This window comes from Filicampus tigris, chromosome 22 (genome assembly GCF_054856515.1).
Source record: "Filicampus tigris isolate MCC_2025a chromosome 22, RoL_Ftig_1.0, whole genome shotgun sequence".
NCBI classification, from domain to species: Eukaryota; Metazoa; Chordata; class Actinopteri; order Syngnathiformes; family Syngnathidae; genus Filicampus; species Filicampus tigris.
The window spans coordinates 5,960,043-5,974,776 of NC_141238.1; the positions used below are offsets into that span (position 1 = coordinate 5,960,043).

The 14,734-nt window shown below is 42.4% G+C and overlaps 2 protein-coding genes and 1 long non-coding RNA gene across 13 annotated transcripts in view; 2 read left to right on the top strand and 1 right to left on the bottom strand.

Annotated features, from left to right (window-relative positions):
* Nucleotides 1-278: 278 nt before the first annotated feature.
* On the top strand, nucleotides 279-7,839 carry LOC147126655 (sortilin). 3 transcript variants are annotated; one of them, XM_086022471.1, is made up of 20 exons: nucleotides 279-597; nucleotides 1,368-1,426; nucleotides 1,512-1,588; nucleotides 1,662-1,758; nucleotides 2,564-2,731; nucleotides 2,860-2,933; nucleotides 3,060-3,106; nucleotides 3,189-3,325; nucleotides 3,398-3,481; nucleotides 4,307-4,367; nucleotides 5,340-5,492; nucleotides 5,564-5,661; nucleotides 5,734-5,833; nucleotides 5,902-6,076; nucleotides 6,418-6,611; nucleotides 6,696-6,888; nucleotides 6,959-7,223; nucleotides 7,291-7,397; nucleotides 7,485-7,605; nucleotides 7,692-7,839. In XM_086022471.1, exons 1-20 carry the CDS (start codon nucleotides 294-296, stop codon nucleotides 7,707-7,709), a joined length of 2,532 nt encoding a protein of 843 aa, XP_085878597.1. In that variant the 5' UTR covers nucleotides 279-293; the 3' UTR covers nucleotides 7,710-7,839. The 3 variants fall into 3 exon arrangements, with proteins under 3 accessions (XP_085878597.1, XP_085878598.1, XP_085878599.1); XM_086022472.1 differs by having other exon boundaries at nucleotides 5,370-5,492; XM_086022473.1 differs by having other exon boundaries at nucleotides 327-597; nucleotides 1,364-1,426.
* LOC147126656 (uncharacterized) overlaps nucleotides 1,932-14,734 on the bottom strand; it is a 68,264-nt gene continuing 55,461 nt past the window's right edge. The window contains exons 5-6 of one of the 5 annotated variants that reach the window (XR_015084771.1): nucleotides 3,174-3,334; nucleotides 1,932-2,151 (exon numbers count right to left, since the gene is read on the bottom strand). This is a non-coding gene — a long non-coding RNA (uncharacterized LOC147126656). The other 4 variants (XR_015084770.1, XR_015084774.1, XR_015084772.1 and 1 more) reach the window with 4 other exon arrangements.
* Nucleotides 8,229-11,013, top strand: fam3c (FAM3 metabolism regulating signaling molecule C). 5 transcript variants are annotated; one of them, XM_086022489.1, is made up of 10 exons: nucleotides 8,229-8,345; nucleotides 8,783-8,819; nucleotides 8,916-9,020; nucleotides 9,100-9,126; nucleotides 9,204-9,327; nucleotides 9,517-9,575; nucleotides 9,815-9,865; nucleotides 9,945-10,029; nucleotides 10,103-10,229; nucleotides 10,651-11,013. In XM_086022489.1, exons 2-10 carry the CDS (start codon nucleotides 8,804-8,806, stop codon nucleotides 10,738-10,740), a joined length of 684 nt encoding a protein of 227 aa, XP_085878615.1. In that variant the 5' UTR covers nucleotides 8,229-8,345; nucleotides 8,783-8,803; the 3' UTR covers nucleotides 10,741-11,013. The 5 variants fall into 5 exon arrangements, with proteins under 5 accessions (XP_085878615.1, XP_085878616.1, XP_085878612.1 ...); XM_086022490.1 differs by having other exon boundaries at nucleotides 9,207-9,327; nucleotides 10,651-11,012; XM_086022486.1 differs by lacking the exon at nucleotides 10,651-11,013 and adding an exon at nucleotides 10,428-10,598.

Here is a 14,734-nt window from a genome sequence, read left to right on the forward strand (position 1 = left end):
CTACTTACGCATAACAGCACCCTCGTGTGGACACTCACGTCTACTACACTTACAGCAAATAAAAGTTGTAAAGGTGTCTGCAACCGCTGAAACTTGCTTAAAATTGTCCAATGCGTGCATTGTTTACGATTACTGCTCTGTTAAAAGGTCAAATGCTCTCTCTGGTGGAGCCCACATGTGTGTGCTGTAAGGTCACAACGGGGCCCTTCTGTGCAAAATGGCCCCCAGCGTAAGTCCTACGCGAGGGGGATGCGGGCTTCAACACCTGCACCGCAGAGGACGCAGCACTTTTCATGTTAATGAGCCGTCCCCTCCCCTCTCCCACACACCTGCCTGTTGCCTCTCCCCCGCCACTCGGAGCACACGCATCCCGCCCGCGGACACTTCCGAGCGGTTCCGGCACCGGTCATGATCTGGAGGAGAGTCGTGGCTCTCTGCGTTCTGCTCCAAATCGGGGCCGAGGCGCGCACTCGCCCGCGGAGGGGCGCCGCTACCTCCGCGGGCGCCTCCAGGGCTTCCAGCGGTCCTGCCTTCGTGTCGTGCCAGGTCAGCCTGACCCCCGCCGAGCATCGAGTTCTGGACGACAACACCCACGAGGTGAGGTGTTATTTTAACTTGTTCTTTTTCGTGAATGAAGCCGAAGTCAACGATCTTGCGCTATTTTAAAAAGGGTTCTCAACCTAAGGGTCGTGGTCTATTTTGTGGTCCTGTGATTGTTTTCATTGGGTCGAGTAAAATTGTGTACAATCAAAATTTTAAATGTATGCTAGTAATGATGAAAGAATGCTCATAGGGTAAAGGTTTTTTTTTTTAGCGCTGTCAAGCGATTAATCACAAAATTTACCATAATTGATCGCGATTAATCTGATTTTTCAACTCTAATTTTTTACAAAGCTTGGAACCAATATTGAGTAAAATCTTGGAATTAATGTGGGGGAAAAATGGTAGACTTCGATTCAAAGACTGTTCTAATAGCTTTCTTTGATCCTTGAATATCGTTCTTTTCCTGTAAAATACAACAATTGAATGATACACCAAAGACGTCCAACTAATATGGTATTTAAATTAGGCTTTGCGAAGTGTGCAAATTATTTTGGATTTCTCCAATGAGCCATCGAGCAACTTTTTAAAGTAAAAATACGTAAAAGTCTGTCTTTGCGACATTGACTCTCCTCTTAAGTTTGTCTGCACGGTGAGCACAGGTCAGCTACTACAGGAAGTAAATAACACTGAGTTAACCGAGTTAATTTTTTTTAGTGCGTTATAACTTTTAAATTAATCTCCATAGTTAATGCTTTAACTTTGACAGCACTATTTTTGTATATTCAATTAGAAAGCTAATTCGGTGCGGTTTTGTTTTCAGACAGGTTTTAATGGTGACGATGGCTCCTACGTGATTCTCACGTGGGTAGGCGATGACACTGGGGTGAGTGTGGCTACAAAACAACAAAACATCACCACTATAAAACAACACGAAAGACTACATAATAAGATCAGCTCCATCTTTCTAGGTCATCCTGGTCTTGTCCACTATCAGTGCTCCCATAGACACGTTCCTCGAGGGAGGCTCCTCGCGCCTTTACCGAAGGTGAGCCGCGACATAAAAACAATATGCCGTGCTAATTAGCAACATTGTTGCCCACTCCCATCTTCCTTTCCAGTACGGATTACGGTAAATCCTTCCACGACATCTCGCACAGCATCAACCACACGTTCATCAAAGAGGAGTTTGGAGTCAGCGTGGGACCAGGAAATTCTGTGAGTTGGAAGCCATGCGCTAAAAGAACGATAGTACCGGTAGATGCTAGCATGTTTGCCAAGGCAATCTTAGTGTTGTTATTCTATGGAAACCACGCTTCTCCAAATAGTACCATATTTGTTGTTTTAATATTAAAATATTAGGACAAGGACCATTTTTTGGACATCTTGGCTTGATTGGTTGTGAGTCACGTGGTTCTTTGACCTGGACCTTCAGACACACACAAAAAAAAAATGGTTCTTATCCTGCCATAGATTGCATTTATTTTTTGGACAGTTGATATTGATGAAGAGCAACTCACTTTTGTTGAGGAACTTGGCCGAGAGGCTGTTGTTCTCAATTGGCGTCAACGTGGGACCCACATTTTCCTACCGTCACTAAGTCGTGACCCACTTTTATATAAGTCAAGCACAAAAAGGACATTTGTAAATATTTTTTTTTTAATTTACTTTGAAAATATATATAAATCATATTTTGAACATACACACTAACAGAGTAGTAATGTCCCGATTACAGTAAATTCAGTAGTTGGATAGAAAAAAAAAAAAATACTATAAAACAATTTAATGAAAAGCAGTGTGTCGTTTGTCGTTATCATAATAAAGAAAGCACCCCCTATAATTTTTCTCCTGCTTGTTCGCAACCCATCCAAAATTAATCCGCGGCCCACTTTTGGGCCTGGACCCACTTCAGTTCAGACATCCAAAAATGGTTCCCAGCCAGGATGATATTTAATCGAAATTTTTGACATGTGATATTGCTGCGGAGTCAAATCAAAAATGGTTCTCATAACTGTCGAAACAGGTAATATTGACCGCTGACACACCCGTGGTGGACCATCCGGGCGGCATCATTTTCACCTCAACAGATGCCGGTGCCACCTTTCGCTTCATCCAGCTCCCCTTCCACTTGGCTCAGCCCATCACCTACCACTTCTTCAACCCTAACTTGCTGGTGGCGCTTAGCATCGACGTGAGTCACGCACAGCGTGTTTATTCTGCTTTTTTAAAAGCGCAGACAACGCCATCGCAAGCACACGTCACACCTTTGGGAGAAGTGGGTAAACACGGCCAGTGTGTGTTCCTGTTCCTGACTTGCAGGGCGCTCTGTGGCTCTCGCTGGACTTTGGCGCCACGTGGACAAAAGTGCATGATGGAGTGCATTCTTTCTCATGGTGAGAATCAACAGGAAGTGACGCATAAAACCACAGTCTCAAAGACACCTTGTAAAAACGCAAGACACCATATTTAGATTCATGATTGAATGCTGTTAGAGTAAGTTTCAGATTCTTTTTTTTTAGGGGAGCTGGCATCAATTTGTTCTTCAGTTGCAGCAAAGCAGACACAAGTAAGAGTACAAAATGGCAGCTGTAAATTATTATCCGAATATCTCTGACAGAAATTCAGACTTTTACCTCCTGTTGACGCAGTGGATGCAGAAGAGAGAGGCGATCTGCAGCTGAAGAGGACCAAAGACCTTGGCACGACCTTCACCGTCATCCACGAGGACGTCTACAGTTTTGGCTACATCGGAACTTTTCTCTTCTTCTCAGTCATGGAAGATACGGTGAAACACCTTCAAAGAACATGCCGCTATCGGTAATGCTTTCAGATGATATTTGTGTTTTTTTCCGCCCAGCGATCTCCGAGGGTCATGTATTTTTCGTCCGACCAAGGAGACACCTTCAGTCGAGCATTACTCCCATCGGCCTCGACCGAGCAGGTGAGAATTTCGTAACCTTCCCAACAAAAAACATATTTCATAAGCTTGTTTCAGTTAGTAAAAGAAAATGGACCGAACAGAGGAAAATAAAAGTCAGATTCAGCATGAAAGGCTAGCATTGCTAGCCGCTAACAATGCTTTTGATGACTAACAACGGATAATAAATGAGTAATGATAATAATAATAATAAGACAGAGGCTAACAAATAATACTAAGACAGAAGCTAATGGAATGCAAGCAGTCAACTCACATTAGCCGAGGATAGCATAACGTCGCTATTCACTGTTCCAGTGTTTGGGATACAGCTAGCCTTAGATTTTGGCAACACTGCAACCCAAATTTTGACTACTTCAAACCTAAATGATCTCTACTTGACTTCGGTGTTTTTCTTACAATCTAGACGCTTAATGGGAGACGCATAGCGTCGCTGTTCAATGAAAACCATTTATCTACAAATGTGTGCGTCTACAAATCTGATTCACACAGTTTTGGGGTAAAATTCGCCCAATTTTCGTAACTGTGCCAACACTGAGACATTTACAAATGCAGCTAGCACAATTTGACAACATTTGCTAACCTAAAGCACCTTTAACACACAAGCGCACACCTTTTAATTGCAGCTATGTTACTAATTGTAGCGGTTGGTCAAACTGAAGCCACGGTTCCAAAGATTTTTTTTTCCTTTTCAACACACCGATTAAAAAAAAAAAAAAAACACCCACGAAGGCACTTTTTCGCTCGTTTAAATTAGATGGGCCGAGAATGAAATCAGTCATCACAATCACACGTTCTCATGCCTCCACCCTCGTTCGTGTGTGTTTGCAGTTTTACTCCATCTTGGACGGAGACGAGGACATGCTCTTTATGCATGTGGACAACCCGGGAGGTAAAGACAAAGATGAAAATAGCTCAAATCTTGGCACAAACACACATTTTTTTTTTCTTTGTTGTAATGGAAATACTCAACAGCAAAGACTGAACTGGTTTCACAAGTTCTGGCTGCTGCTGACAAATCATTCCATCATACTCACTGTGTTTGCGCACACCATGCCAGCTGGACGGTGTTTTCTTTCTTTTCACACTTTTTAGACATTGCCATCAAGCATTTTTAACCCTTTTTAAAATCGTTGTCACATAAATAGCCGCAATTGCCTCCTTTAAAAAAAAAAAAAATCCCGTGATTAAGTCGACAGGACTTCAGATAAGTCGGGGAGATACAGGGGGCTTTTTTCTTATGTCGACTGCAGAGGGCGGGAGATTTAGGTTGCGCTGCAAAAGGCTGACAAGCATATCTGGAGATCAGGGTGTATCATAAGAACACACACAAACACACTCCCAATGTGTTTGTCGCTCATTTCAGCTGACCTTGTCCTTCATGGTTGCGGCCTGCACGTGACAGATTTATGACTTGACATCGAATTATTATTCAAGGATTATACCTAAAGCCGGACCTACACAATTGGAAACAGGGGTACAGTAGCAGCCCATTTGCAAAAGTCAAGGTATAATTTACACCGCAATAGCTCAAGGACTCCCAAACTGTGGCACATGTATAAAGGTTAGATTTATGACTTTAAAGCTAGTTATCGTTATAAAATGTTTAGGCGTAGACCACATAGTTGTAAACAGGGGTGCATTATGTCGCCTTTGCAAATGTCAAGGTACACTTATAGCAATGAATCCCCAAAACGTAAGGGTGTACAAGCACGAAGGGTGTAGATTTATGACGCACAATTATAATAATTAAGACATACACACTCAACCTGCAACGTCAGATTGTCAGAGGGAGTGGTTCATTTTTGGACTGTTTTCCAGCACTCAGACAAAAGTCTTCCAATATCTATGTAAACTCCCACAGACACTTATTTTGGGACCATGTATACATCAGATGACCGTGGTATCCTTTTCTCCAAATCCCTCGAGCGCCACTTGTTCGACGGGCAACGGAAGAGCGATTTCCGGAACATCACATCTCTCCGCGGCGTGTACCTCACCAACAAACTGGACAAAGGTAGGCTAGTCTGTTCCCAGGTGGCGTTGAACACACCGTGAAAAGAGATTTGTTTTTATTTGCTGTTTCAGACGGACGAATCAGATCAGTTGTTTCTTTCAATCGGGGCGGAACGTGGCATCAGCTTCCCAAACCTCAGAATGTGGAATGTGGAGAGGAAGTAAAGAATGTGTGTTAAATGCGGTTCAAACGTGTCCTTTTTTGCATACGTATTTGTCCAACATATCACTGTTTTGCGCAGTGCAACCTTCATATCCACGGAGAACACAGTCGCATCAATCACATTGTCCCAATGCTTCTCATGTCTGATCCCACCGCTGTTGGTCTGGTCATCGCACATGGTAACAATCGCTTGTTTTTATCTCCTTGTACGCTGTTTTCTACGGTGTGTAATCCTCTGTTGCTTTAGGCTCGGTGGGTGATTGCCTGTCATCATGGCAGTATCCAGACGTGTTTGTCTCCTCTGATGGGGGTTACAACTGGAGGGGCACGCTGAGGGGTCCCCACCACTACAGCATACTGGATTCGGGCGGACTCATCGTAGCCGTGGAGGCGCGGCGTGAAGGACAAGTCAAGACAATCAAGTACAGAACAAATAACACGCTTTGTTGTTGTTTGTTGGCAGGCTCCTGACCAAGGTTCCAAAAGGTTTTTATTGTTGTTGTTGTTTTTTGCGCTCCGTCTTGTTTACTGTCTGCAGCTTCCAAAATCAGGTTCCAACTGTTGTTGTTACTGCTTATTGTTCTCTCTCTTCTCCATGTTTATCCCCGGCTTCCAAAATCAGTGTCCTGTTGTCTTTTGTTATTGTTTTTCGCTCTTTATTTTCTCCTTGTTCATCCCCAAGTTCCCAAGCTAGGTTCCAGCTGGTGATGCTCTTGTGTTTTGTTGAGACCTCCTGAGATAAACGTTTCCTGTTGTGCCTCAGGTTCTCAACGGACGAAGGCCAGTGCTGGAAGTCGTACAACTTCACCGAGCAGCCCTTCTTCTTCGCCGGCCTGTCTTCCGAGCCGGGTACCAAGGCCATGAGCGTCAGCGTATGGGGCTTCCGTCCTGAGGATGACAACCAGCCCATGTGGGTGGCGGTCACCATCGACTTCCAGAGCCTCATCACAAGAGAGTGTGAGTTCTTGCTTGGAAATGTAAAGTTAACCCGTACCCTGATTCCCCCTGACTTGAGACTACATTCTGATGTCAACCTTTCAGGTAATGACCAGGATTATGAGGAGTGGTTGGCGCACTCGACAGAGGGAGGCGCTTTGGAGAGGGATGGCTGCGTCCTGGGTGTCAAGGAGACATACCGGAGACGGAAGAAACAAGCCGTGTGTCGGAACGGTCGCGGCTATGTCACCGTAAAGAAGGAAAGTCCCTGTCTGTGCACCAGAGAAGATTTTTTGTGGTGAGAACAGCTGATCAACACATACGGATCAATTAAGCAGTCATTCTAAACAAACTGCACCTTGAAACAGTGACTACGGCTATCAGCGCCACGTGAACACATCAGAGTGTGTACGACAGCCTGACATGCACAACAAAACCTTGGAGATGTGCCTGAATGGAGAGGAGGACGAACTCCTAACAGCGGGCTATCGCAAGGTCCCGAGTGACCGCTGTGAGGGGGGATTTTCTTCTCAGTTGGCTGTCCAGACTATCATCAGACCTTGCGGTGTCAAACCCAGCCCGGATTCACCCGCCGCCCACTCCACTGCAGCAGTCACACACTTTGACACACCGGTGAATAGCTTTGACATCCAAAAACTATTTCTTGAATACTTTTAGAGCGTTTTTTGGGTGTTTCCAGCGAGAGAGGATGGTGCTGATACTGGTGTGCGCTAGCGCAGGGATCATCGTCCTAGCCGCTGTCATTTCTGCTCTGGTCGCCATCAGGAGAGGGGTTTATCAATACAGGTGAGCAAAGCAGGTGCACATTGGGAACACTTCCGAGGCTTTTCGGTGCATTTCGGCGGACTGTTGTTTCACACCGTCCTCCTGCAGGGCACCAGAGTATCGCTTCTCCAATCTCCAGATTCAAGATGACCGCAACGGAGCCACAGGGGATCTTGAAAGTGCCAACAGCAGCAATGGAACGGCCTGCAGTCCGCAGGACTCAGATAATGTAATCAACACTCACATCATTTAATGGGTATTTTTTTTGTTCTAATTTTAAAATGATTTTGAATGACAATGATATCTATTTTTCAGCAAAATCTTCTGGAGTAAAACCGTTTGGGGACTGACACTAGAGCGGATTTGAAGAGCTGTGACAAGATGAAATAACGTTATTTATTGAAATTCATTATCTTGAAATGTTTTGCTGCAGCCTTAATTTGTATATTTTTTTTATTTGAACATTAAAAGGCATACATGTTGATACTACTCGTTTTATATTGCTTTTTATATTAATGACTGATAAATTATAATTCACAAGTAAGCTACATATAATGAAAAACGGGCTAATGTTTTTGCTTTTTGTGTTTGAAGCTTTGCTTGTTATTTCGTACAGAACCATGTGAAGGCGCTACAGTGTAGTAGACCTCTTGATTGAGCGAAGAAGAGCAATTCCGGAAGTAGAAAAGGATCATCTATTAAAAAGACGTCTCACTATGCCAAAAAACAAAACAAAAAAGCTCTCAGGCCCGTAATCCAACTGTTCTCTTGCCACATTTACCGTAATCACGTTTAGAATGGTTTTTGTTTTGAAAATGAATAAACACACTACTAGTATTTCCCTGCTTCCATCGCCACTTCTTGTTTGTGTCGATTGTGAGCGCTCTGTTCTACGACAGCAGCTCAGATGTCACTTCTGGACTCGACACTCGAAACGTCTGCTTGTCACAGACTCTATTCGTCTAACAGGTAAATCAATCAGAGCACAAATCAAATAGCTGTAATTTTCATTTTCAAAAGATGCAAATATTGTCATCAGTTTCAGTTTTAATGGTACTGTTTACTGACGCCGGTGAGAGTGCATGCAAAGAACATAACTAGGTAGCGACAATTCTGACGTAAGGTATCAACTTTAATCTTAGTAATATAAAAAAATTATTTTATAGAATTGTATTAACGACGGAATGGTAAAATTTGTCAAGACTTACTGTCTGTGTGGTTTAAATGAAATTAGTAGCGTTCAAGTGACACCCGGAAAGATGTTGTGTACCAAACTTTGGGTGGCAGCTATCCAACAGAAAATGCTGATTTGAAAAACGTCAAAAACTATATATTTATAACTATAGAACTAATATTTCTATAATTATTCTTTTCAAAACAGTTGTGTTCTTTGTTGGACGTTTCAGGGTGGCTGAAGCTGACTGAATATGATGCGAACTGGAGGTAAACCCCAAGTGTATTTAGAAACAACAACATCTGGGATGTTCCAGCAAAGGACAATGGCCATGAATTAATCTTCAAATGTGGTTATTTCCTCAGGTATTTTGAAGATGGCAGCGCTTATCTCCGCGTTCATCCTTGCCATCTATCTAGCGTTCCAGCTGCTGGAGATAAGGATGGAGTTCCGGCTGGGAAGCATGCTGGGTGAGTGATGAGGAGCAAAGAGGCTGGGGATGCAAAATGCCCAAATCACTACAACTATGTCTTCTCATTTGTCTTCTAGGCAAATCAGTTCCCGTTAAAGAAGGCTGTAAGTATATTTCCTGTGGTTAGAATGCCTGCAATTTGACCACTCAAAAATACATGGGGAAATCTGTGTTCACCCAGCAGCCAATTCAGTTGGGCACAAATGTGGACTTTCCAAGGTGTGTCCCATCGGTCAGTTTGCCTTCAAGATGGCGAGTGGCGCGGCCAGCGTGGTTGGGCCCAAAATGTGCCTGGAGGACAAAATGTAGGAGACTTTACGACTTTGGATTGTAAATGCAATATAGTGCCCGTCCGTCTTTTTGTTTGATCAAGGTGTAGGAATGAGAGGGAAGTGTTGTCAAGGCAAATAAAGCCCCTGGAGAGTGGGGGCGTGTCCTCTTTTACACACGTTTGTAGCTCCGACTTGTTTTTTTTGTTTTTTTTTTTTTTTTAGGCTCATGAGTGCCGTGAAGAATAACGTGGGACGAGGAATCAACATCGCCCTTGTCAATGGTAATGGCACGCCTTTAAAGTGTTTGAAGTGATCATCATTTTTCACTAACAAGCTCAATTTATATATTTTTTTTTAATCAAAAAAAATGATATTAGCTTGTTTTCCATTTTATTTATTTGTTTTGGAGAAATAAGTAAATAACTAACTACTCTCAAAACGCTACTTTCTAGTTAGACTTTGTGGTTCGCTTCATGATTTAACATCCTGATTTAACTCCCAGTTCTTTGTCGTTACACAGGAAGAACTGGAGAGCTGAACAAAACCGACTACTTCGACATGTGGGCAGGAAGTGAGCATTATATCACTTCAGAGATTAAAAAAACCTCCGCACAGAACAGTGTGTCACATATCACTGCATTCCATCCTAGATGTGGCCCCCCTCATCCAATTCCTGAAGGGAATCGAGGACGGGACAGTCGTGATGATGGCGTCCTTCGACGATCCCTCCACCAAGTAAGGGAACCCCGACCGTCTTCTTACCCATGAATTCCCGCCTTTAACTGACAACATTTTTACTTTCCGCCAGGCTTAACGATGAAGCACGGAAGCTGATCGCAGACCTGGGAAGCTCGGCCATCAACAACTTGGGATTCCGGGATAACTGGATCTTTGTCGGAGGGAAAGGGATCAAGACCAAGAGTCCATTTGAGCAGGTAGTGTGCACCATATTTTCCGAAGATGGGCAAAGGAGGACGTTTAGTTGGATTCTGGTCACAAAAAAGGAAAATTGAGTGCCAGATGACTAAATTATTTACAATAATAATTATACATCATACTCTATTATGTAAATACATACCAAAGCAACAGGTGGCACTGTAATTAATCCCTAACCCTTAAGTATTTTTTTTTAGCCAATCAAAAGCCTGGAGAAAGTCATTTCTGGGGAAAAGACAACAACAATGGCAACTCAAGAGCAACAGAAGTTCTGTAACCCCTCAGTGTGTGAGCACTTTAGACAATCTGAAGCCCGAGGAAAGGACAATAAAAACAATCCAGGAAATGAATGACAAGCTATGACAGTGACAAAGATTATGTTACGGAGCAATAAGGTTAGTTTGCCATCGTTTGTTGCAGCACATCAAAAACAGCGCAGACACCAACAAATTTGAGGGCTGGCCGGAGGTCCTGGAGATGGAAGGCTGCGTGCCCCGGAGGGAGGACTGACCCCCGTCGCACACTCCTCATCCGAGCCGCGCCGCCTTTTTTTCCGTCCTGTCAGAATGTTTACCGCCGACAATCTTCCAAAGGGCTCGCGGTGGGAACACGCAGGTGGAGTTCACTGATAAGAAGGGACTTATCTGCTGGAATACCGTCACAAATTTAATCTTGTATTATTGTTATTATCATTGTTATTGCACTGTCTGCTCTGCCTGCTAACCCGCCTTGACCGTGAACCAAAATGTACCAACTCCACTGTGAACTATGTAAATATTTTCTTTAGGAGGGTTCAAATTGATTTTAATAAACTATGTAAAAAGAAGAAAAAAAAAAATCTGGTTTATTGTTGCTGATTGTTTTCCTTAATGGTTCATGATTAACGTGGAACTCTTGGGCCTTACTCGATACACAAACAACATATCATAAAATCATTTTGATTTCACACAGCTTTATTAAGAGTGTGGTAAAAAAGCTACAGAAGAAATCATGTGCCATCATAAATGATTTATTCATTCAGTCATAAATGTGCTCCAAATAAGCATGAATGACACACCTACTAAATTCATTTTTTTACATAAAAATTTGAAATGAAAGCCTTTCACATTTGTTTATCCACGTTTGTTATGGTTTGAATCAATTTCTTTTGTCTTAAAAAAAGAAATTGTCATGTAATACCTCGAGATGACACTGGATGGCAGCAAAGTAGCGTGGTTGGATGGAGCAGAAAAAAAGCATTTTACGATTTGACCGTAAGGGGTCGCCAAAGTAGCATTTATCTCTTAGTTTCGGTCATTCTGTTGTACCTCATGAACACAAATACCGCAATTTCCAACCCAAATTCTCGTTTTTTAAGTAGATATCCCACCTAACTACAATATATATGTTTGGGTTTGAGAAAATATACACATGGATGCAGTTAGAGGGGGAAATGTGGAGAATCTTTTAAAAAAATGTTGACTTTACTGCATATTTATGTGCAATACCACCAGTAAATTCCAAATTACTGATCTAACCCGAGAATCCGAGAGCGATCGCACGTATGCAAGAGCTAGTGGCCTTACATAAGACACACTAGCTGATGCATTATGGATGAACATCTCCAATTGCATAAAGCTCCAATGATGTGCCACGTGAGGGCAAAGCGAGCGTATGAAGATGAATTTCTTTCTTCCCCCTCACTGCCCGCTCAACAAAGATGGCTCCCACACAAGAGTTCAGCCGCGGTTTGAACCCTCACCTCTGGACTCTGACCTGAAGGGCAAACTTAATCCCACTGGAGAGCAACTGGACCAAAACAACCTCCACACCTGCCAGCAAACATCTCCACTCTTAACTAATGGCATTTCCAAACACAAATCTATTTTCAGCACAACAAATCACCCGTTTATTGCTCGTCATGTTATCATATTGCATATCATTGATTAATGAGCTTTCCTCTAATTCAGATTTCTTTTATTTTTGTAGTGCATCTTTTGGCCAGAGGAGTCTCTTTTGTCCTTGAAGCTGCCACGCCAAATCACAAGTGATGTCATCGGTGTTTGGGCGCATTTAGAACAGGAAGTTCCCAAAACAAAAAAATGCTCTTAGAAGACATCAAGGTTGCAATGCAGGCAACGCATGATCACAACTTGCTTTTCGACCTTCTAATGCTGCTAAGAAAAAACAACTCAAGTCTGTTCTTGTGCGGTTTTCTTGCGCAATTCACATAGTGATAGGGCTCTTTATTCTTGTTGAATTTCGATGTTCTGAAAATAGCACTGCTTTCATTCTTACTGGATTGTCTTTTATTGATGGAAAATACAATTTTGAAATTCAGCTTTGTGAGAGTTTTGTTCCCTTTAAATTCTGACTAGTGTGATAAACAAAAAGACATTTTCTCGAATATGTGAAATTTTTTCCCCTAAAAGTTTTTGGGCGGGGAATACCAACATTTTTACAGAATATTGTGACTTTTTCTCTCTTGTTAACAAGACTGTTTGCCTAAAAAATATATATATAGATATACTTTTTTCTCCAAAAGAACAAGACCATTTTCTGAAAAATTAAACTTATTTTATCGAAAGAAATAATACATTTTTCATGAAAATATTGCATTTTATTTCATAAAAATTTCCAGCAAATATGACTTATGACGAATAATAACAATTTTTCTCTTGCTTTTTTCCTCCCTGGAGCATTTTTCTTCTATAGGGCCCTAGTCGCCTTTCACGCTTGTGCTTCTATTAACTCTACTTTTTCAACTTTAGTGCAGCAAAATTCACTTTATGTTTTGGTTCCCAAAACACACCTGCCATCCATTTTCTCCCTTCGCTAACATAAACATTGGTGCTTACTACATTTAAATCCATGTAGCTGCTCCCCTAATCTGCCCTTCATCTGATAGCGGACCCCCAACCCGAGCCCCAACCTCGTGTTTACCCTCACAAAGTAACATTTTTTTTTCCAGCAGGGTTACTTAAAACCCCCTTTTTACAGCCCCTCCTTAATAACCTTCATACGCTTGCCTTCTATCCCAAGCTCCCGATCCTGTAATTGCCTCCCCTAACACACACACACACACACGCGCACACACCCACACAGACGGAGGCAGCTGTGTTTACACAGAGTAGGATCTGTGGGAAGAGCCTGCTGACCTCAGCACAGACAGCCAAACACTCAGCCCGATCGATATCTGATCATGTGGATCGCTTCACGCAGACACATATGCATGTATTCATAAATATAAACATATATATATATATATATATATATATATATATACATATATATATATACATACAGCCAGATTTATCTGAAGTAATTCACCATATTCTGTTTGCGCTTGAGCTACGGTTTTGTCCCGAAAAGTGTAATTCCCGACTGGTTTTAATCCGACGAGCACATGCCTCGACCACCAAAGTGGTCCCCCATTCATTATGCAACAGTCTAGACGGGCAGCCTAGCGCAACACGGTACACTAGTGGAAATGTCACCAACGATCAGTCTGGGAGGCTTATGACGAATGTTCACGTGGGGCACAAATGAATGACTTGTTTTGACCCATTTTAATGGCGCCACTGTGTTGGTTTAAACACACTCATCAAAAGTTATGTATGGTTACTGTTTTGTGGAGAAAAAAACTATTTTCACCCTTTAATCTATGAAAGATTCAATATTGAGCTCACATGATGATTTAGTGGAATAGAACCGTCATTGCGAAAGCAAGAGTAACTGTTTTTGATCCACGTCACATTATAATAAATTAAATGACCAGATTCCTTAATTATTGCCCAACAACACGTGCACCTTGAGAAGCCAAAAGCACTTGCTGCTATGAATTTCAAACATAAAGGTGTACTCTTTAAATACACGTGATCAGACTCTAACATGCATGTAATGCTGGGTTGACTTTCCACAGGAGAAACATGCAAAGAAAGCCCGCTAAGAGAATTTATGTTATTTTACCATTTGTGTCCAACGAGTGGACTGTATACATTGCAGGTGATGGTATGTCGCACTTCCCCCGTTCCTGTACCTGTACAAACGTGAGGCTGTCCCGTGTGTATTTTTGCTTCCATGAAAGGCTGCAGGTGTGCAATTCGCTACCAAGTTGGATCAACACTCAAGTGTATACCTTGAGAATGTACAGTATATGCCTGAATTTGACTGCACCTGTACATTTTTGCCAGTAGGGGTAACCTATGGACCTAGGAAAGATCCGTTTATGTCGGCTGACTTGAGTTCTGTGTTTGCTGGCGGGTCAGCACATGATGTCGCCATGCTCTGCCTTGGTTCGCTATTTAGTGGTGAAAATTTGTCTGGTATGAATAGTTCAAATCTGGTAGCAATCAGACAAAACCTTTAGGGTGAGTTCATCTATGAAGAACACCTGAAAACGGTCAAAACTGCCAATTCAAACCAAAATGGCGATTTCGGAGACATTTTTAATAGGTCTTCTCATGATAGACATGCCAACCAAATTGCATGTGGCCACATGACGCTGGCTTTGGGGTCTGAAATT

Bases quoted from the DNA above. Each gene is read 5' to 3' on its own strand.
- LOC147126655 (XM_086022471.1), top strand. From the start codon at position 294: ATGTTAATGAGCCGTCCCCTCCCCTCTCCCACACACCTGCCTGTTGCC. The intron at 5,834-5,901 runs GTAACAATCGCT...CTGTTGCTTTAG, and splicing joins TGGTCTGGTCATCGCACATG to GCTCGGTGGGTGATTGCCTG. The intron at 7,398-7,484 runs GTGAGCAAAGCA...GTCCTCCTGCAG, and splicing joins AGAGGGGTTTATCAATACAG to GGCACCAGAGTATCGCTTCT.
- fam3c (XM_086022486.1), top strand. The intron at 9,328-9,516 runs GTAGGAGACTTT...TTTTTTTTTTAG, and splicing joins ATGTGCCTGGAGGACAAAAT to GCTCATGAGTGCCGTGAAGA. The intron at 9,576-9,814 runs GTAATGGCACGC...GTCGTTACACAG, and splicing joins CAACATCGCCCTTGTCAATG to GAAGAACTGGAGAGCTGAAC.